The 20,085-nt window shown below is 50.9% G+C and overlaps 1 protein-coding gene across 1 annotated transcript; it reads left to right on the top strand.

Annotated features, from left to right (window-relative positions):
* The first annotated feature begins 1,588 nt into the window (after window positions 1-1,588).
* Window positions 1,589-11,126, top strand: SLC29A3 (solute carrier family 29 member 3). The gene is made up of 6 exons (XM_071438462.1): window positions 1,589-1,659; window positions 2,687-2,947; window positions 5,764-5,846; window positions 6,516-6,742; window positions 7,584-7,746; window positions 8,689-11,126. Exons 2-6 carry the CDS (start codon window positions 2,699-2,701, stop codon window positions 9,359-9,361), a joined length of 1,395 nt encoding a protein of 464 aa, XP_071294563.1. The 5' UTR covers window positions 1,589-1,659; window positions 2,687-2,698; the 3' UTR covers window positions 9,362-11,126.
* The last annotated feature ends 8,959 nt before the right edge of the window (window positions 11,127-20,085 follow it).

The raw sequence follows: 20,085 nt of genomic DNA, 5'->3' as shown, positions 1-20,085 counted from the left end.
GTTGCAACAAATAAAAATTAGTCCACGACATGCCCACAGTTCACATATTGCACGTTTCACATTAATGGCACAATAAACATTCTCATTTTTGTACTAGAAGCAATATGTGATTTGAACTAATGTCTGCATTTCAAGTAGTTCCATGCATTAAAACAAACAGCAAAGATGTGCAAACTGACCATCCAGACTGGCTGGGGGTGAGAGAATTTTTGTCTTGAGGAAGCCCCAGCAAGGGAGGGAAGCCAGAAGGGTTTGCAGGGAGGTTGCAGGAGTGCTCTGTCCCTGCCTGGGCCATTCACCTCACCCAGCTCATTGCCACCAGGAGATGGCAACATTGTCCGTGCTCTGGCCAGGAGTGGGAATTCTGCAAGTAGGGAGGAAAAATGGGGATGAAATTGCTGCCCTGCCAGCACAGTGATAATAAGGTAGCCACAGGAAAATGCCCACCTTGCCAGGGTGGTTTGCTTTGTCAAGGATGTTACAGACAGTCCTGTTCCACACCCTGCCATGGGACATCAGAACAGGTTGGTCCAAGCTGGCCTGGAACATTTCCAGGGATGGAGCAGCCACAGCTTCTCTGGGCACCTTGTGCCAGGGCCTCCCCACCCTCCCAGGGAAGAATTTCTTCCAAATATCCCATATAAACCTGTCCTCTTGTCAGTTTAAAGCCATTCCTAATTGTCTCTTTCCTTACATCTGAATTCCTTTAACCTTCTCCTCCCACGCTGCTTTCTCTGGGCACTTTTTGCACCAAACCATCTTCCCAAGGGCCCACATCTATGGATGGTCATCCATTTTCTGACTGGCTTTTTGCAAATATTCAAATGAATATTGTATGTGTTGTGTTAGAAAGTTAGGCTGTATTCATTCTCTTAAGTACTGTGTTAAATATAGTTTTGGGTTATAACAAAATGTTAAAATAGAAACTATGCTATGTGAGATACTTTTCTTAAAAGAGAGCAATGAGGTACTCCCACTAAGATAGCAGCCGCAGGACACCCAAATCTTTCAGAGAAAGAGAATTTATTGCTCCATTATCATTATCATTATCATATCCATTAAACAAACTTCTTACTGCCTCGATCAGCCCTGAAGACTCAGTCAGGATTCAGAGGAAGAAGCTGACACTGCCCAGCCAGAATCCTGGGTTTGAATGGAATTTATGCATCATGGATGAGGTGTATGAATATGCAACAGGCTGTTGCTTTTAAGGGTTAATCCTCTGTTAACGTGGGTCCTTTTTCGGGCTTATTTTGCCCAGAAAATGTACCTGGATGTCCGTAACTCTTTGTTTTAATTATCTCATATTATCCTAAATCCAAATTATCCAAATTATTATTACTTTAATTGCATTGCTATTTTTATAACTATTTTATTACAGGTATTTGGGACGGAGGGGGCGTGGCCAACACTAAGGGGCGTGGCCAGCCCGCACCGCCCGCCCTTTTCCCGCGGGGCGTGGCCAAGCCATATAGGGGCGTGGTCAATAACGAGGGGGCGTGGCCATCCCGTGCCTCACGCCCTTTTCCTGCGGGGCGTGACCAAGCCCTACAGGGGCGTGGCCAATCACTGCGGGGGCGTGGCCTTCCCTTCAAAGGCGGGGCGGGGCGGGGCCAGAGCCCTGAGGCGGCGGAGGCGGCCGGGCCGGGCGGGACCCCCGTAAGTGCCGCGGTATCCGGGTCGGGCGGGTACGCGTGGGTAGAGCGGGAGGCTGCGGGGAGGGCGGCAGGCAGCCAGTGCTCCCCGCTGCCGAAATTCCCCGTTTGTTCGCAAAATCCGCGATTTCCGGCATTTCCGCCTCCTCCCCCCGGGCTCTCTCCCTACCCGCGGTGGGCTCTGAGGGGCCCGGCCCCGGGGTGGGAGGCTCTGAGGGTGCCGGTGCCCCGGGCCGGCTCGTGCGGCGTTTTCAGGTGTTTTTCCTGCGCCTGGTGATGATGCCGTGTGTCTCTGTGAGTCATTTGTCACAGCCGGCTGACGTCGCGCTGGGTTGCTGCTGGAGTAGTTTACGAGTGGTTTACAAGTGGTTTCCGACAGCTCGGCCGCGTTACTACGAGTTTGCACCTTGCTCTCCAGAGCCCGACGGCGCTGTGGGTTTGCCAACTGCTGTTCAGTGTTTTTTGGAGCGTGGCATGAGCTAAGCGAGATTTCTTACTCCTGCAAGTCCAAGGGGATGGGTTAATTATTAATTATGGGTGGTATTTGCGGAGTCTCGGTCCCTTTCCCCATTCCTTCCCATACCTGGCTCGCTCCTCCAGTGTTTGGCTGCTGAGGCCCTGGCACAGGGTGCCCAGAGGAGCTGTGGCTGCCCTGGATCCCTGGGAGTGTCCAAAGCTGAGTTGGACAGGGCTTGGAGCAGCCTGGGATAGTGGAAGGGCCTCAGCACAGGGTCCCCAGAGAAGCTGTGGCTGCTCTTGGATCCTTGGCAGTGCCTAGGGTTGAGTTGGGCAGGGCTTGGAGCAGCCTGGGATAGTGGAAGGTGTCCCTGGCCATGTATGGGGAGGTTGGAATGACTCCTTAAGTGTCCCTGGCCAGGACTTTGAGCCCCCCGGGCTGCAGTGAGATGGGCTTGGAGGTCCCTTCCAACCCAAACCGCTCCATGATTCTGTGATTTCCTGGGGCCACAGGGGACTGGAGGCACAGCTTGTGAGCAGCCCTGCTGTGACAATGTCCCTGTTGTTTTTCCCAGCGGGCCAGCACGATGTTCCCAGCAGCCGGCAGCTCTCTGCCGGACCAGGAGCCCCTGCTGGAGGACGCTGTAGGGAGCGGGTACAGCCTGCAGAAGCCCAGGGACCGCTGGCACGGGGCCTACCTGATATTTTTCCTCCTGGGCATCGGGTCCCTCCTGCCCTGGAATTTCTTCATCACGGCCAAACACTACTGGAGGTACAAGCTGCAGAACTGCTCGGATGAGCCCAGCCCGGCAGGGCAGGCGGCCTCAGACCTGCGGGTGAGTGCTGCTTTGGAGGCAGAAAACATCACCTCTTCTCTTTCCTAACAGGCTCATTTTCCTCCTCCACTTCCCCAGAAGGTAAGTGAACATCCTCTAGGGTCTCCCCTGCTGCAAGGAAAGGTTTCCACTGCCCCAGAGGGAAAAGTTTATTTGGTATTTATTTACAAATAGCCACAGGGAAGATGCTTCAAATAATTTTGTGGTCTGCCTTTTACCTGTATTTGGACTGCTAAGGTGAATCTAAAAAAAATAGGGCTTAACCTTTCACAGGGCAATTTCTACAGTGCAAGGTGTCTTTGTGGTGGTCTTTTTTTGTGTCCTTCATGACCTGGCAGGTGTGCCATGAGTATCTCCTTGCAGTGATCAACATCTGGCTTTGGCATCTGGAGCAAGGAGCTTGTCATGGGCTGATGGATGAGGCAGCCCTGGGGTGGCAGGTTAATGGCCCCTTTCTGTCCCCAGAAAGGCTGCTCTCTCTTGCTCTTCCTGCCACAGCAATATTATTTCCCTGTGCCTCCCTGTCTAAGCTGTGGGTTTGTTTCTTTGTGGCTTTGTGGAAAAAGTTTTGGAGCACTGAGGCTGTGTCATGTCCTCCTCTCGCGGCAGAGCTTGTTCAGGTGGTTTGGGCACTTTTTGTTTTTATATAAACACAGGGCCACGTGTGATGCCCATGTTCCCCCTCCAATTTCTCACTCCAGTACACCCACAGCTCTTTTAATTTTCATTGTTAAGTGTCAGCTGCTTTTTTGATGGAGAGGTAATGCTTAGACCAGGATGCTACAGGTGTGCTGCTGTAAAGCAAGAAACAGAATCAAGCTGAGGTGCCCAAGCTCCTGCACTGCCTGAAGACCCAAATTCCCTGTGTCTGTGCCTGTGAGGGTGCTCAGAGAGGGGTGAAAGGTGCTTTGTCACCACATGGCACAGTGTTCGCTCATATTCCCTGCATCCCACATGTTCCTCACTGCCTCTACATCATGCTGATCCTCTTGAGAATAGCTGGGTTTAAGTCAAGTGTGTTGAAGTAGGTGTTTGCTTGCACAGCTGTGCTCCTGGCTGGATCAGCCATCTCTTTGCTGAGAAGGTGCTTCTGCTCTTCCTGTGTAGCTGTGGAGTGATGCCTTTTCCTCTCTCCAGGGCAAAGCTGTTCTGTGGCAGTGGGGTGTGATCAGCATCAGAGCAGGCAGCCCAGTTTGTGCCCTGCTGCTGCTGCAGGGGGGGTTACCTGCACACAGAGCTGCCCTCTGGAAGGATGCTCCTCTGAGTCACAGCCACCTCCTGCCTCCAGCCTGTCCCCTGCTCCTGATCTCATTCCCCGTGCTCAGCAACACTCCAGCACCTTCACACACCTTCACACACCTGGATTCCTTTTCCAGCCTGGCAGGAGCAGAACAGAAACTCCTTTGCAAAAGCATCTTGTGCTGGGTTTGCCACCACAATGCTTTGTTCTGGTTTGGGGATTTTAAGGCATGGTGGCAGCATGTTTGAAGTTAATGTGGAGTTAAACACTTCCTTTATGTGCCTGAGCTCTGTGGCTGAGGGATGACACTTTGCCCCATCAGAGCTGGATGTGGGAGGAAAATGCCAGGTTTGCTTTGGGGTTTATTTTAAGGGCTCAGCAGAAAGGGAGAAGAGCTGGGTGTGTCCTGCAGTGCCAAAAATGAAAGCATATCTCTGAAGGGTGGGAAAACCCAAGGAGGGACAAGAGTTGCCATTACAGATGGATTAAAACCTAGCAAGCAGGAGAGAGGAGTATGGAACCTCATCTTTTCCACTGGTCCAGGCATGGATTAAATTTGCCACCCACCATTGTGCTGCTGCATTAAAAATGTGATGCAGGGACTCTTAAGTCCTTGCCCAATTCTCTCCTCGCTGCTCCTGTGAGCCCATTTGCTGGGAATGAATGAATATTTCCCTGGGATCTACTTTGAGTACACTTCTGCTTGGTGCAAAGCATTAGAAAGTCATTTTTCCTCCCCAGAAGCAGAAGCAAATTAACTTTTTAAGCAAGTTTACTGAGTATCCCCAGGATGGTTTGGAGCTTTAAGTAGGTGGGTAAATAAGCTGCACTTTTAGCAGCCAGCTTTGTGTTTTGCTTTGTCTTTTCTCCTGCTTCATCATGTGGCCACAGAGCTTTGGGCCTCCTGCTTGGCTGAGCTGATGCCATAAGCACAGAGATTTAAGTCTCTGCCTATCTGGACCCTCTAGGAATGATTATTGGATTTCCTGTTGCTTCCAGTGAAGCCCCTGATAGGGAAGAGGAGATGAACGTGCTTGTAAACTGATTAAAAATGATGCCAAGCTGTAAAAAATAATGCACTGTGCAGAGAAAACCTGCCAAGTGCCTTCTCCTGGTTGGATGTGATGAGACCCCATCTCTGCAGCTGGATCAGTGCAGAAAATCAAAACCTGGTGTGATAGGGGTGGACATGTAGGTCATCCTCCCATTTGTGTGCATCATCCTACCTGTGGCTGAGATTCCTGCAGCAAAAAAATGGGATCAAGCCCCTCCAGGGGAGAGGAGAGGGAGCAGACACACTTTGATGGTGCACAGCACCATGGCAGCTGTTTCTTTCACTGGTTCTTTTTTCCTTCTGTATTTATGTCCCTGATTTCCTGAAACAGCCCAGGGCTATGGGAGGGGCAAATCCCAGAATTCCCATTGCCCTGAGCAATTTGCAGCATGGGCTACAACACAACAAGGTGGACACCTACACCATAACTCCCTGTTGTTTCATATTCAAGACCTGAAATTCATGTCTTTGTTCCCCCTGCAACGTTTTTTACTTTATTTGGATTTTGTTTTTTCCTGGCAGGACTATTTTGAGAGTTACATCTCCATTGCCTCCACCATACCCTCAGTGCTGTGCCTGATTGGAAACTTCTTGCTTGTCAACAAGTAAGTGTTGCTCTGATCCCAAGTATCCAAGCCACATTTCTCCCTGGCTTTGCTCCTGTCTTTTTTTCCAGCTTCCCAGCTCAGGGGGAAACCACGGGGCATCCTGAGCTCAGCCTCCCTGTGCAGCCAAAATTCCCCTCCTTGCCCCTGCCTGGGTTGCAGCCAGCTGAGATGAAGTGGGAGAAACACCTTGCTCCACACATGCCTGCAGTTGGCTTGAGTAAATAAATTCCTAATTAATTCCTTGGTTAATTGTTTGGAAACAAAAAGTTTTGCCTTTTAAAAATACCTTTATTATCATCAGGGTTGACAAAAGCCAGGCTCATCCAGGTAAGAGCAGCACCTTGCCCTGGCCTTACCAGCCCTTGAACTGGGATAAGAAATAGATCAGCTGCCCCCTGTTGCAAGCTTGGTTTAAACCTCAAGCAGCCTCCTGCCTTCATTTGTACCCTTCCTTATCCCACATCAAACTCCTGCATGCTTGCAGGCGTGGCTTTGCATGGCTAATCTCCAGATTCCAGCTCCTGCCTCGCTGCTTCCTCATCTCCTCCCACCTCTCTTTATTTTCCTTACCCTTTCTGCCAGCACAGGAGTTGCCCCTGTCCCATGTTGAACCTTCAGGTTGTGGTTTGAAGCACAGCAGTGACTCCTTCCCCTTGTGCTGCCCAGGGTTGCTGCCAGTGTCCGGATCCTGTCGTCCCTCTTTGTCATGCTGGCTGTGTTCCTGGTGATCACAGTGCTGGTCAAGGTGGACACCTCCACCTGGACCACACCTTTCTTCACCCTCACTGTGGGCTGCGTGGCTGTGGTCAGCAGTGCCTCCACTGTCTTCTCCAGCAGCATCTTCGGCCTCAGCAGCTGCTTCCCCATGAGGAACCTGCAGGCTCTGCTCTCAGGTTGGCTGATCCCAGTGGGATCGTGCTCTTGGACTTTCCCTGCTCGGCTCTGTGGTTTTCTCTCTGGGGCTTTTGTCATGTGGGGGTTTGTTTTAGAAGCTTAACTTTGTCCTAATGATAAAGGGAAGTTGCTGAAGGAGAAACTTGCTCGGTCACATGAGCTTTGGTTTCTGTCAACAGCCATAAAGTGACCCTGGAGTGTTGCTGGGTGCAGGGAGAAAGGAGGGAAGGAGATGACATCTCCCTGCCCTGTCATTTCTAGCAGCTTTGCCTTGTCTGCTCCTTTCTGATCAGCATTTCCATGAGTGATGAGGGGCAGCTTGGGAGCTGTGAGTGATGAGCTCCCTGGAGCATTGATAACATTATAAATGTGCTGTGGAATGCTTGACAAACCAAGAGGAGAAGGGGGGGGGGAGCAAAATCAGGATGGTGAAATTTTTCCTGGGGCCGAGACAGGAGTGTTTTTAATGAGTTTATCTCCTAGAAGGAAAGCACCACATCCCTGAGATGGCATTCCTGCCTCTGGTGCCTTGAATCCCCATCTGGGGGAGTGCAGAAGGGAGGCTGATTATGCTAGTGGGAAGCCAAGTTTAGGCTTTGGGAAAGGTTTGGACTTTTTCTGAGGGACTGGGGAGCTGCAAGCCCTGAGCCCTGTGTGTGCTGTGCTGGTTGGAAGGGGTGCAGGATGGCACCTGGGCTGTGGAGATGGAGAGGAGTTTGTTTGTGCAGCCGGGTGTGGGGCCCTGCTCCCTGGGGACCTGTGCATGTCAGAAGAGCAGTTTCTGGGCTGCCCCTCTTGCTGTGTGTCCCTCACTGTGCCCACCTCTGTTGGCACACCCAGGCCAGGCCATGGGTGGCACCATCAGCGCCGTGGCCTCTGTGATAGACCTGGCAGCGGCGGCCGACGTCACCGACAGCGCCCTGGCCTATTTCCTCACTGCTGACATCTTCATCGTCCTCTGCATCGTGGTGTACCTGCTGCTGCCCAGGCTGGAGTACTCCAGGTGGGTGCCAGCCTGCCAGGGCCATGCCACAGAGGGATGGCAGTGGCATTGCTGGGGATCCACGGGACACTCGCCCTGCTGGTCCCTGTCCTGTCACCGCCGCCAGCCGTGCTTCCCCTTTCACCAAAACCACAGGCTGAAACTGAGTTTCAGCCAAGTGCTGAGTTTCTGCCAAGCTTTCCCAGGGCCCCCCAGTGCTGCCTCTCCCAAAATGTGTGGAGTCAGCAGAGAGCCCTCACCCAGAGGCAGCCAGCCAGGAGTGTCCCCATATCCTGTCTGCCACTTGGTGTGTGTGACCCACTGGTGTGGTTGGTGCTTGTAGCCCCCAAGGGCCTGCATGCAGTAGGGTCCCCCCTGTGAACACTGAGGGTGCAGAGAGGGGATGGTGGGTGTGCAAGGGTCACCTCTCTTTATGAGGGGGCAGCTGCAGGTGTGGTGGAGTGTGGTGTTTGTGAGGATCCCCAGCATGAGGTGAGAGATGAGGAATCTGACTCCATGTTCTCAGAAATCTGATTTATTATTTTATATCCTTATATTAAAGAATACTATCTAAAGAAAGAGAGAAAAGATACAGACAGAAGGCTTAGCAAGAATGAATAATAGAAAACTCATGACTGACTTCTCAGAGTCTGACACAGCTGATGGTGATTGGTCATTAAGTAAAATGATGGTGATTGGTCATTAAGTAAAAACAATCTGGAGATTGTTTAGCCAAACAATTCACATGTTTGGCTAAACAATCTCCAGACCACATTCCAGAACAGAAAACACAGGAGAAGCTGAGGCTTCTCATCTTCCCAGGTGAAGAAATCCTGCTGAGGGGATTTTTCAGAAAACATGACAGTGACAGTGGAGTTGCTGGTCCAGCAGGCATCCCTGTGTCTCCAGCTTCTCTCCAAAGCTCAGTTGCATTCCCCCATGCTCCCCTGTGTCTCTCTGCAGGTATTACCTGAGCAGCCAGAAGGAGAGCCCCTCTCTGGTCACTGTGCCCCCTGACAGCTCCGTGGAGGACCAGGCAGAGCCAGGAGGCCCCGTCAGCTCCTCCTCCTTCCTCACAAGGAGTGCTGGCATCCCCCCACTCCGCCCCATCCTGCAGAAGACTGCCCTCCTCGGCTTCTGCCTCTTCTATGTCTTCTTCATCTCCATCATCATCTTCCCTTCCCTCTCCTCCAACATCGAGTCTGTCAGCAAAGCCTCGGGGAGCCCGTGGAGCACCAAGTACTTCACCCCACTCACCTGTTTCCTCCTGTACAACTTTGCTGACTGGTGTGGGAGGCAGGTCACTGCCTGGATCCAGGTGCCAGGCCCCAAGAGCAAACTGCTGCCTGCCCTTGTCCTCCTCAGAACCATCTTCCTCCCTCTCTTCATCCTCAGCAACTACCAGCCCCGGGCTCACATCCGGACCGTGCTGTTCGACAGGGACATCTACCCCGTGGTGTTCACAGCCCTGCTGGGGCTCAGCAATGGCTACCTGGGCACTCTGGTCATGGTCTACGGCCCCAAAATCGTGCCCAAAGAGCTGGCTGAGGCAGCAGGGGTGGTGATGTCCTTTTACCTGGTGCTGGGGCTGGCTCTGGGCTCTGCCTGTGCTGTTTTTGTGGTGCACCTTGTGTAGAGGGGGCAGCTGAGGAGGAGGAGGATACCCTCAGTTTGTGGTGCTGCTGTTGGGGATTTAGGGTTTGGGGGCAGCCTGCCTGTCTGGGCAGGGGGTAGCTGCATCCAGGGGGGATGCAGAAGGAAAATCTCCCTTCTGGGAAGGGGCATCTCCTGTGCTTGGGAAGGTTCTGGCAGACTTTGTCACTCCCCAGTTTAATGGAGCAGGGACCAAAGCAGCCTCATCTCCCCAGGGAGCTCAGGGAAGCACCAGGGACACAGGGACACCATCCCTTACCCGTGTGCCAGTGGTTTTAAACTGAACCCAGGGCTTTTGGGGGCACCTTGGGTTTTGGTGCTGCACTGTTCAGCCCTTCAGGGGTTGGGTGGTCTTAGGGAGGGTTCACCCCTCACTCAGCTGTGATGGTGGTGTTGAACTAAAAGGGATTTGAGCCCTGGAGCACCTGCTCACAACTTAGGGAAGGAGTAGCAGCTGCCCCAGGGATTGGGGCACAGTTTTGCACAGATTTCATACAATCATTGCACACAAAAAAATTTATATATGTATGTAAGGGAAAATGCTCCACTTGGAATTTTTCTTGCTTTAATTTTTCCACATAAAATTGAACTGAGGGATCATCTACCTCCTAGCATGATGCCACTAGTGTTGGGGACTATTCCCTGGGCAAGCTGAGAGCAACATTTTTCCTGCTGTGACTCTGGTGTGACCCCCAAGGCAAGTGAAATGCTGAGTGAGCCTAACCTGAGTTTTTTAGGGTGTCTTCAGTCTGTGCTCTCTGTGAGAACCAGGAAGAGCTATGAGAGAGGCCCTGATGTGAGGTTCACACTAGAAATCTGCTTAATTCATGTAGACAGGCACCATATGGCCTCCAGATGTTTTCAGAGGGGTGAGCTACTGTGACACCCAAAAATATGGCCCAGCCAAAGACAACTGGCTTTTAAAGTCATTTAAACTCCCATATGCCAGCACAGCCTGGACTAAATCTGATTATTGTATTTATTTTCTCCAATTGGCTGGATTTATGCTCTGCAAGAGGTGAAGTGATCAGCAAGGGTGTAAAGGCAGAGCTTGGCAGTGCAGTGATGCTCAGAGATGCTGCCTGTGGAATTCCTTTAAGGCTGGGTTAGGAGCAAAGCTCCATTGCTGGATGCTCTCTCAGCACCTCCTGCTTGCCCACAGAGTGGTGGAGCTGCTGGATGTGGGGAGAACACAGGATCCATGCCCCAGGGTGCCATGTGGGTGTGCTGGACACTGGGTTTGTACCCAAATCCTTCCCTAAAGCAGTGTTTGGTTTGGGCCCCTTGGCAATGCACACACACACAGAGTTTTGCTCAATGGCTGATTTTTATTTCAAAGTGGGAAATGTGTGGGGTGTGCAGTTTGTGGAATGTGTGAGCTCCTAATCCTGTCCCTTTGGTGGGTTTGGAGCCCTTTGGCCTCCAGGGACTGCCTTGACCCACCCAAGGGCTGTGGTTGGGGTGCAGAGCTCCCATCCCCTCCCTGGTGCTGGAATAATGCAGCAGTTGGTCAAAAAGCCCAACCCAGCCTGGTGCTGGCAACCAAAAATTCCCTTTGTGGCCTTCAGTGAGCCTCTCTTCACCCTGTGCATTTTCCCCCCAGTGCAAGGAATGATGAGATTTGGCTTGGTTTTTTACTGCTTTGCATCTCTGCTCCTCCTCTCCTTGTTACAGCCCAAATTCCTCTGGAGGGAGAGCTTAATTATCTGGTACTGTTGCTAATAAAGAGAATTCCTGATCCTGTGCAACTGCTGGTGTCTGGAATGATTTCTCTTGGAGGTGCACTGATGCATGCAGTTTCAGCTTGCAGTTTTCCTTCTGGCCATCCCTTTCTCCCAGCTTGGATTGTAAACTCAGAGAAATCCCTGGCAAGGGCTGGGTGAAGCAGCCCTGAGATCACTGCTTGGAGAGCATTGCTGTGGCAGAGGGGAGTGAGAAAAAAGGGGATTTATCCTTTGGTTTGGTGGCATGCAGCTGAGGAGGGTTAATAAATGAGGAGGAAAATCAATGCAGATGTAAATTGGGTGAGAAGCAGGTCTGGGCATAAAGCTGGTGGGAATGCCATGATGGTGGGGGTGGATGCTGCCAGGCCTCTGAGCCATGAGCTGTGGGTGATCCCCTGCAAAAGGAGAGGGATAATTTATAGGGAATTGCAGGGAACAGCAGGGAAGTGATGACAGTGCCTGGGAGAAGCCACATCTGCTGCTCAGCATGGGCCCTGCCAAGGAGCTCAAGGTAAGGAAACCTTGTGGGGGATGAGGAGGGAAATGGTGCTGGAGGGGTGGAATGAGGCTGCTGCAGCTGGGATAAAATAAAAATGCAGCTGCATTTGGTGCCTGGGTGGGTGCAGTTGTGTCCCTGCCCATGGAGCTTAGGTGATCATCACATTCCAACCCAAACTTATCCCATGATCCTGGGATAAATTGGGATAAATGCATCTTTGGCATCAAAAGCAGCCATGGAGCCCAGCTCCAAGGCTTGGAATGATGCTCTAGGCAGGAGGAGCACTGCAGGGATCCAAACCTGTGGTGGTGTTTGAGGGTCTCCAGGATGAGGGAAGAGATGAGAATCTTGACTCTATGTTTCAGAAGGCTGATTTATTATTTTGATAGATATTACATTAAAAGAAATGATATACTAAGCTATAGAAGAAAGGATTTCAGCAGAAGGCTGGAAAAGTTTGAATAATAAAATCTTGTGACTGACCAGAGAGTCTGACACAGCTGGAGCATGGTTGGTCATCAAGTAAAAACAACCACATGAGACCAATCAAAGATGCCCCTGTTGGTGAGCAACCTCCAAACCACATTCCAAGCAATCAGATAATTACTGTCCACATTTCTTTTCTGAGGATTCTCAGGAGAACAATCCTAGTGAAAGGATTTCCATACAATATCACAGTGCCACAAAAGCTGCCTTCCAGTTCTCCAAGAGCTTTAGGAGAGGCAGTTGCTGCCCAGAGCTGAGTTCCAGGGACAGACCCTGGGTCCAGGTGTCTCCCTCATCTGCCTGAAAATGCACTCCCAGATTTTGTTTCTGTGCCTATCACCATCCCCTCAGCTGTCGCTCTAGGACACAAAATAAAATGACATGGACACTGGAACTTTTAAGGTAAAAAGAAGGGAAGTTTAATTTTTGATTTCAACATTTAGAGATTTTCAAAAATGCCAGTAGATTGGAGGATAACAGTGCTACTTCTCCAATGGTACTGGACAAAACCAACAGTTGATTAAATTTTCCTTCTTTCAAAAAAGAATGTAACACAATGATTATTTACAAAAATGTGCACAAGAAAATTTTGTTACAAGAATGTAAACATCAGAAAGCTTAAATAAAAAGAACAAAGCGATACTCAGCCAGCAGGGCTGTTTGCCCATGTCCCAGCCCAGGAGGGCAGGTGTTGATCTGCCTGGCATGGAAAGGACCTTGTGCTTTGCACAGGGAACCAGCCCCCTCTCCTCTGTGGTGTGAAATGAGCTATGCAGGCACTGCAGAGTTCCTGAGGGCGAGCCCAAGATGTGAAACTGAGCCCACAAATCCCTGGCACCACGAGCCAGGGTTTGGAGAGCCCTGGTCCTGGCAGCCCGGCACAGAGGGGATGCTGTGCCTGCCCCACAGGGCCTTTTCCAGCAGCCTTTGGAGCTCAATCCAGCTGGCCAAGGGGGAAAGGGATCTGGGAGCTGGCAAAGCAGCACAGCAAAGGCAGCAGGGAGCAAGGGATGAAAGGGCACAAAGGGGAGGAGATGCATCTGCTGCAGCTTCTGCTCAAAGGAGACCAACTGAGCCTGTGCCTGACCTGGTTTTGTCCCCCCTCACCTCCCTGCTGCAGAGCTGGACCAGGTTTAGTGTTGGCGTTGGGGGCTTGGAAGCAAACAAATGTGCTGCAGGAGGAAAGGGAATTTTTGTTATGCAGCTCTATATTTTTTATTTTGTGAGCTATGCTGCAAGTGGCTTTCTCCAAAGCCTTGCCTGGGCTGTCCTCTGTCACCCTGATTTTTTTAATATTTTCTAAGCCTTCTGATGTTTACATTCTTGTAGCAAACTTTCTCACACACTTTCTGTAAATAACTCACTGTGTCTCATTCTTTTATGGAGGAGGAGAAATTTGATGGACTGTTGGTTTGTCCAGTGACATTGGAGATGTCACAGACATCTTTTATGAAAAATCCTTTCCTTAGGATTTTTCTTTCTGAGAAGCTGAGAGGCCTCAGGAACAAAATGTAAACAATGGTTATCTGCTGCTGTGGAATGCAACAGGTGCATCTGGGATTGGGCTCATGTGGTTGTTTCTAATTAATGGCCAATCACAGTCAGCTGGCTCAGACTCTGTCTGAGACACAAGCCTTTGTTATCATTCTTTCTTTTTCTATTCTTATCCAGCCTTCTGATGAAATCCTTTCTTCTATTCTTTTAGTATAGTTATAATATAATAATAAAATAATAAATCAGCCTTCTGAAACATGGAGTCAGATCCTCGTCTCTTCCCTCATCCTCGGACCCCTGCAAAATGATCACATTGGAGAGGTGGCACTTTCACCCTCCACTCCACTGTCACTTTTGGAAATCTATAAATGTTGGAGTCAGAAAATAAACTTCCCTTTTCCACCTTGAGAGCAGCAGTGTGTGTGCTTGTGTTGTTTTGTGTCCTATAGTGACAGTCCTCCTTCAGTGGAGTGTCCCCTGTCCATCTGTGGCACCAACCTTTGCTGGCAGAGCCTTTGTTGCAGCGCTGTGACCCCTGGGAGGTGGGAAGCACCTCTGAAACCACCTCAGCAGCACCTTGGTGGTGGCCAAAGAGCAGCAGCACCACGGTGTTGTTCCATCTCTCTAAGGCCTCTTTCCAACCCAAACCATTCTGGGATTCCCTGAAACCCAAGTGGCCACTGGGGGCTTGGGGCTGAGCTGATCCTGCCCCTCAAGGGGTGCCCCAGAGGAAAAACACAAACCCTGCCTTTGAAACCTTGCCAGCCAGCTGCAGGCTTGCCCGGCTGCTGTTCTCCTTTTTCCCCTGTTTTATGGAGTAATTTGTACTATATTTACACAGCAGTGATAAACAGTTTTTAAAATGGAAGCAAAGAAAAACGCTGCTGGATGAATTGTTACAAAAAAGCCCTGTTTGCCATTCCAGCAGGGAGGGAAAAAAAAGGGATAAAAATCACCATCCTAGGGACATGCTGTTCATCAGATCTGGGTATTTTTTCCCTTGATTTGTGTGCCTAATGTGAGCAGAAGAAGTCGCAGATGCATGCTGAATTCTGCAGGGAACATATGCATGCATTTAAATCATTTACAGCATTTACTGGTGCAATTGTAAAGCACATTATTTTTCTGCATTTGTAATTAGGCTCCAAACAGATGGTGAAGGACTGTAGCTCCTGATTAGACAGCCTTGTGCTCTGTTGGACGGCGCTGCGAGAACAAACTGAGATGAGAAACTTTTCCTCCTCGTTTATCACGCCAGGGCGGGGGAGTGCAGGAGCTGGGGCTGCCTGGGTGAGAATTCCTGGAGCATTCCTGGGCAGAGCCGTGCCAGCCATCCCTCTGTGCCATCCCCCTGCTGACGGATGGGGCACCCTGACCCCTTTCCCATCCTGGGTTTTGTGACCCCACCTGGCTGCGCAGCTCGGGACAGCCAGCAGGGTGGGATGGAGCTGCTGTGACAAACACTCGGGAATGGGAAGGGTTTTTAAAGCAGGAGTGGCTCTGTCAGAGGAGTGATCCCACCTGCCCGGCCTGGGGAGAGCTTTCCTCCTCTCCTGGGGGCAATCTTGAGCCTTCAGCAGCACCACGGGCTCTGCACTGGTTCCTCAGGTTTTAACTTTTCTATTTTTCACATTCTGTGCCGCCTTAGTGTCTGGGTCTGGGTTTCATATGAGGGGATGGCGAGCTCTGTGCACAGAGCAGGGAGACAAAACAATTCCTGCTCCAGCTGGGCACCAAGGACAAATGATCCAAATCTCAGGCCCAGGAGCACAAACCACGTGGGCTGGAGAGAGAAAAACAAGCAGGGTGGGACTGCATGGGCTAAAGCTGGAATGGGACAATGAACTGCAAGATGCAAATGGAGCAGAACTGATCAAAGTGAGAGACCCCGGGAGTGCTCGTGCATTTTGTCACCATTTTGGTTCACCTTGGGTTCATTTTGTGACCATTTTGGTCCATCCTGGGTGCAGCCCTGGCTGAGCTCTTGTGCTGCTCAAGGTGGATCCATGGAGGAGATCCTTTGAATAAATCCCTGCTTTATTCTTTAGCTCTGTCTGGCCTCTGTTCTGGGCCAACCTTCACAAGGCATCACCAGCACTCACCCTCCTTCCAGGAGTCCAGGAGTCCCCCTTGCTCCTGTCACCTCTGTCCCCATCTCACACAGAGGACAATTTATCTGGTGTTATTTGCCCTTCTTCCTGCAGCTTCTTATTTTCCTGGCTTGCCTCCTGAAATCACAAAGGTCAAAATGGGTTAAATGAGAGGCAACTGAAGAGGAGAGCGAGGCAGAAGAGAAGCACGGTGTCAGTGTGAGACCCTGGGTGAGCAGCACAGGAGCCCTCCAGGATTCCCTTGCCCAAAGTTCCTTTGTGTCCCCTTTGCTGGTCCTCCCCAGGCTGTGGAGAGGGGTGGTCACCTTCCCTCGTGTTTTTATCTTGAGTTTCACTGTCTTAGCAGTGAGGTTAAACACAGCTGTAAGGCCAGGGCTGGCAGCAGGGAGCTCATCCTCCTCCTCCTGGCACAGCCCCCTGGTGATCCCTGACCCCAAACAGGGACCAAGCAGTTCCAAGGGCACTGCAGGGAAGGTGGCTGTGAAAATGCCAATCACTTGTTTCTTTAAAATTTTAAAATTTAGTGATAATAAAATGGTTATAAAAATAGTAATATAATTAGAATAATAATAATTTGGACAATTTGGATTAGGACAATACAAGACAATAGAAATAAAGAGTTACAGACAGTCCAGGTACCTTTTCTGGGCAAAATAAGCCCGAAAAAGGCCCCACATTAACAGAGGATTAACCCTTAAAAGCAACAGCCTGTTGCATATTCCTACACCTCATCCATGATGCATAAATTCCATTCAAACCCAAGATTCTGTCTGGGCAGTGTCAGCTTCTTCCTCTGAATCCTGACTGAGTCTTCAGGGCTGAGTGAGGCAGGAAGAACTCGATAATGGAGCAATAAATTCTCTTTCTCTGAAAGATTTGGATGTCCTGTGGCTGCTACCTCATTCCTTTCTTAAAAAAATATTTCACATAGCACAGTTTCTATTTTAACATTTTGTTATATCCTAAAACTATATTTAACACAGTACTTAAGAGAATGAATACAGCGTCACTTTCTAACACAACACATACAATATTCATTTGAATATTTGCAAAAAGCCAACCAGAAAATACACATTTTTCCCAGTGGCCCAGCCGAGGGTGTGGTGGCAGGGGACACGGGCAAGGCTGTGCTGTGGGTTCTCTCTCTGTGCCTGTAGATGGCACCTTTTCCTCTGCTGAGGAAGAAAGAATAAACCCAAAGAGGGGAGGGAACAATCCCAAGCAGGGCTCAGAGCCAGGAGGGGAAAGGCGCTTCAGGTGCGTGGCACGAAGGGACCCAGGGTGGTCCCACAGGTGTCCCCTCATTGTGGCCGCTGATCCAGATCACCTGGATCATCACTGAACCCTCCCAGTTCATAGGAAATCACAAGGGCTGAGTGAAAAGTGCTGCCAGCTGCACAGGGAGTTGCTCCAAAGGGGATTTTTTACCCTCATTAACCCATTGTGGCCCTAACAAGCCCAGCCTGGGGCTGCAGGGTGCTCTCAGTGCCCCTGAGAGGGGACAGATCCTTGTGGCCCCACAGGGGGACAATTCTGTGAGCAGGCTGCTTGGGGCTCTCCAGCAGGTCCTGCAAGAATTAGGTCTGGGCTGAAAAGGTGAGCCCAGTTTCTGCTGTCTCCATGAGATCACCTTGCAGAGATGCAATTTGAAACCCAGCACTTCTCTATTTCTTAAAAAAAAAAAAAAAAAAATAAAAACCAGAACAAACCCAGCTGCTCTTTCTGTTCTTTTCCAGCAATTCCTGAACTTTGCTTGGTTTTCTCACCAGCCTCCTTCACTCAAAAATTCCTAAAAAAACCAGCGTGATCCTAATGTTGGCCCTAAAATTCTGTGTGAAATGGACCTGGAAATTAATTTCACACTGGAAAAGCCAGCTCGGTGTCAGCCACAGCACAGGTGGTTGAAAAGAAAACTCCAAGATGGCTCTAGAAATTAATTCTGTGACTTGGATGAGAGGGAGCTGCCACCATCCCAACCCACTCTGCACCTGGAAAGCTGTGGGAAAGTGAGGATGCCACCATTCCCCTGGGGCTTGTGGTCTGGGGGGACAAAATCACCCCAAAAAAATGGGGGCAGGGGGCATGAGCTGCTTTTTCTGAGCACAAAACCAGCCCTGCACTTTGACACAGGTCTTATTTACTGAAAAATAAAAAGAAAAAAGGATGGTAGTTTGGGAAAGCACTTCCAGGCACCCTTGTGGGAGACTCCAGTGTGAAGAAATGAGTGAAGGCACAACATTTCATGGGCTGCTTGTCCATGCAGACCCTGGAGGCTGTGGCAGAATGTGCTCTATGGCAAGCAGAGCTAATTCAGGGCCTTAGCAGGGCAGGATTTTGCACATTTCTGTGTTTTACCTGCTTTCCATGTGATATTTCATCTGTTTAGAGCTGAGTGGTGATCCCAGCTCTCGCAGGCAGAGGAGTGAGCCAGCGTGGGGAGGGCTGGATGAGGGAATGTTCCATGCCTGGGTGGGAAATGAGAGGGGGAGAAGCCCTGCAGAACAATTTCAAGGTTGAGTGAGTGGTGCCAGGAGGCTGTGAAAGGCTCTGCTGAGCTGCTCTGTGCTCACAGGCAGCATGGAGAAGGGAGGTCATGGGCTCTGCCTCCAAAACCATCAGGTTTGCCTGTAAGGAGGCTGTGCAGAAAGGCTGGGATAGCAGGGAGGGTATCCCAGCCCTGCAGCTCCCCGCTTTGGCCTTGGGGTTAATTGTGATCCCAGCAGCACCTCCCTGCTCACAAAGCATCACTTTGTTCTTTTTCCCCAGCCCTGAGCCTGTGGAAAGGCACATCTCCCACAGGCTGCCTCTCAGAGCACCATGGATTTCTCAGTGAGCTGCTCTGAGCTCCAGCCTGCACACAGCCCTGCCTGATGGAAACCAACCCTGACAGGCAGGTGCAGAGCACAAGATACTGAATTCCTGGGTGGTTTTTGAGCCTGGGCACTGAAATCCCCCTTGATGGGAAAGGCTGCAGCCTGAACTCCATCAGGAATGGGAGCCCAGGACAGGGGGAACTCAGCCTTGTGAAAAACATCCTCAGACCAGTCAGGATGTGCACAGAAATCCATCAAGCCAAGGCACAGGAGGACCCAAGAAGAGCAGAGCACAAGATACTGAATTCCTGGGTGGTTTGTGAGCCTGGGCACTAAAATCCCCCTTGATGGGAAAGGCTGCAGCCTGAACTCCATCAGGAATGGGACTGGGAGCCCAGGCCAGGAGGAGCTCAGCCTTGTTAGAGCTGGCTTATGAATAACATCCTCAAACCAGTCAGGATGTGAGCAGAAATCCAGGAAGCCAATGCACAGGAGGACCCAAGAAGAGCAGAGCACAAGACACTGAATTCCTGTGGGTTTTGTGAGCCTGGGCACTGAAATTCCCCTCGATGGGAAAGGCTGCAGCCTGAACTCCATCAGGAGTGGGAGCCCAGGCCAGGAGGAGCTCAGCTTTATTAGAACTGGCTTATGTAAAACACCCTCAGAGCAGTCAGGATGTGAGCAGAAATCCATGGTGTGAAGCCAAGGCATGGGCGCCTGCCAGAGGAGAGGTGTGCACCTTTTTAAATAAAAATCCTGACCTGAATTTATCAACAGGGGCCCTAAGTGAGACATCACCTGTGCAAAGTCACAGCAGCTACAAGCACCAGGGCCTGAGACACACCTGCACCTGTGCTTTGCTTTGGTTCCTCCCCTTTTTGGCATTTTTCCCCCCTCCTTAACTCCCTGACTTTGTGGGGTGAGCACAGCGTGAGGATGAAGAGGGCAAGGAAGGGATGAAGGCCCCAGGGGAGACAGAAACCCCCCAGATCAGGGTGCTCAGAGCCCCAGCCAGGTCACACCTGCACCCTTTGCACTCCTGCTGACCCAGGCCAGCTCCTGAAGGAACCTGACCCAGGCCAGGTGTGATGGGAGGAAATTACCTGCCAGCCCCTTAATGAGCTGCAGAGAGCTCACTGCGTTCAGGAACTGGGGGTTTTAGCCCCAAAACAGCTGCACCTGTGCCAGGGCTGGCTCTGGGCTGCCAAGTGCCTGCAGCTGGGCCAGCTCTGGTGGGGCTTTGGTGTTCCTGGTCCTCCCCCAGCTCAGGGAGGAGCAGGAGCAGAGCTGTGCTAATGGCATAATTAGAAGAAGCTGCTCAAGAGAGGTAAAGGCTTAATTACCCCCTCCTGCTGCTGCTTTGGGGGTATTTGCCTACTTGTTCTGCAGGAGGTGAGTGGAGGGGAAGGGTCCTTGCATCCCTGGAGCCCCCTGGTCCTGTGGAAGGTGTCCCAGGTCGTGGCAGGGGGGTGGAATGAGGTGATTTTTGGTGGCCCATCCAACCCAAACCATTCTGGGATTCTGTGATTCCCAGGCAAGGCTTCAGGATGGGCTTTACCAGCATAAGCTGTGCTTATTTA

This window comes from Agelaius tricolor, unplaced genomic scaffold (assembly GCF_023055355.1).
Source record: "Agelaius tricolor isolate 1412-34295 unplaced genomic scaffold, bAgeTri1.0.p SCAF_13, whole genome shotgun sequence".
Classification (NCBI taxonomy): Eukaryota; Metazoa; Chordata; class Aves; order Passeriformes; family Icteridae; genus Agelaius; species Agelaius tricolor.
Note: the sequence above shows the minus strand (reverse complement) of the source record. Positions and strands in the feature narration are given on the sequence as shown.

Bases quoted from the DNA above. Each gene is read 5' to 3' on its own strand.
- SLC29A3 (XM_071438462.1), top strand. From the start codon at position 2,699: ATGTTCCCAGCAGCCGGCAGCTCTCTGCCGGACCAGGAGCCCCTGCTG. The intron at 5,847-6,515 runs GTAAGTGTTGCT...TGTGCTGCCCAG, and splicing joins AACTTCTTGCTTGTCAACAA to GGTTGCTGCCAGTGTCCGGA. The intron at 7,747-8,688 runs GTGGGTGCCAGC...GTCTCTCTGCAG, and splicing joins CCCAGGCTGGAGTACTCCAG to GTATTACCTGAGCAGCCAGA.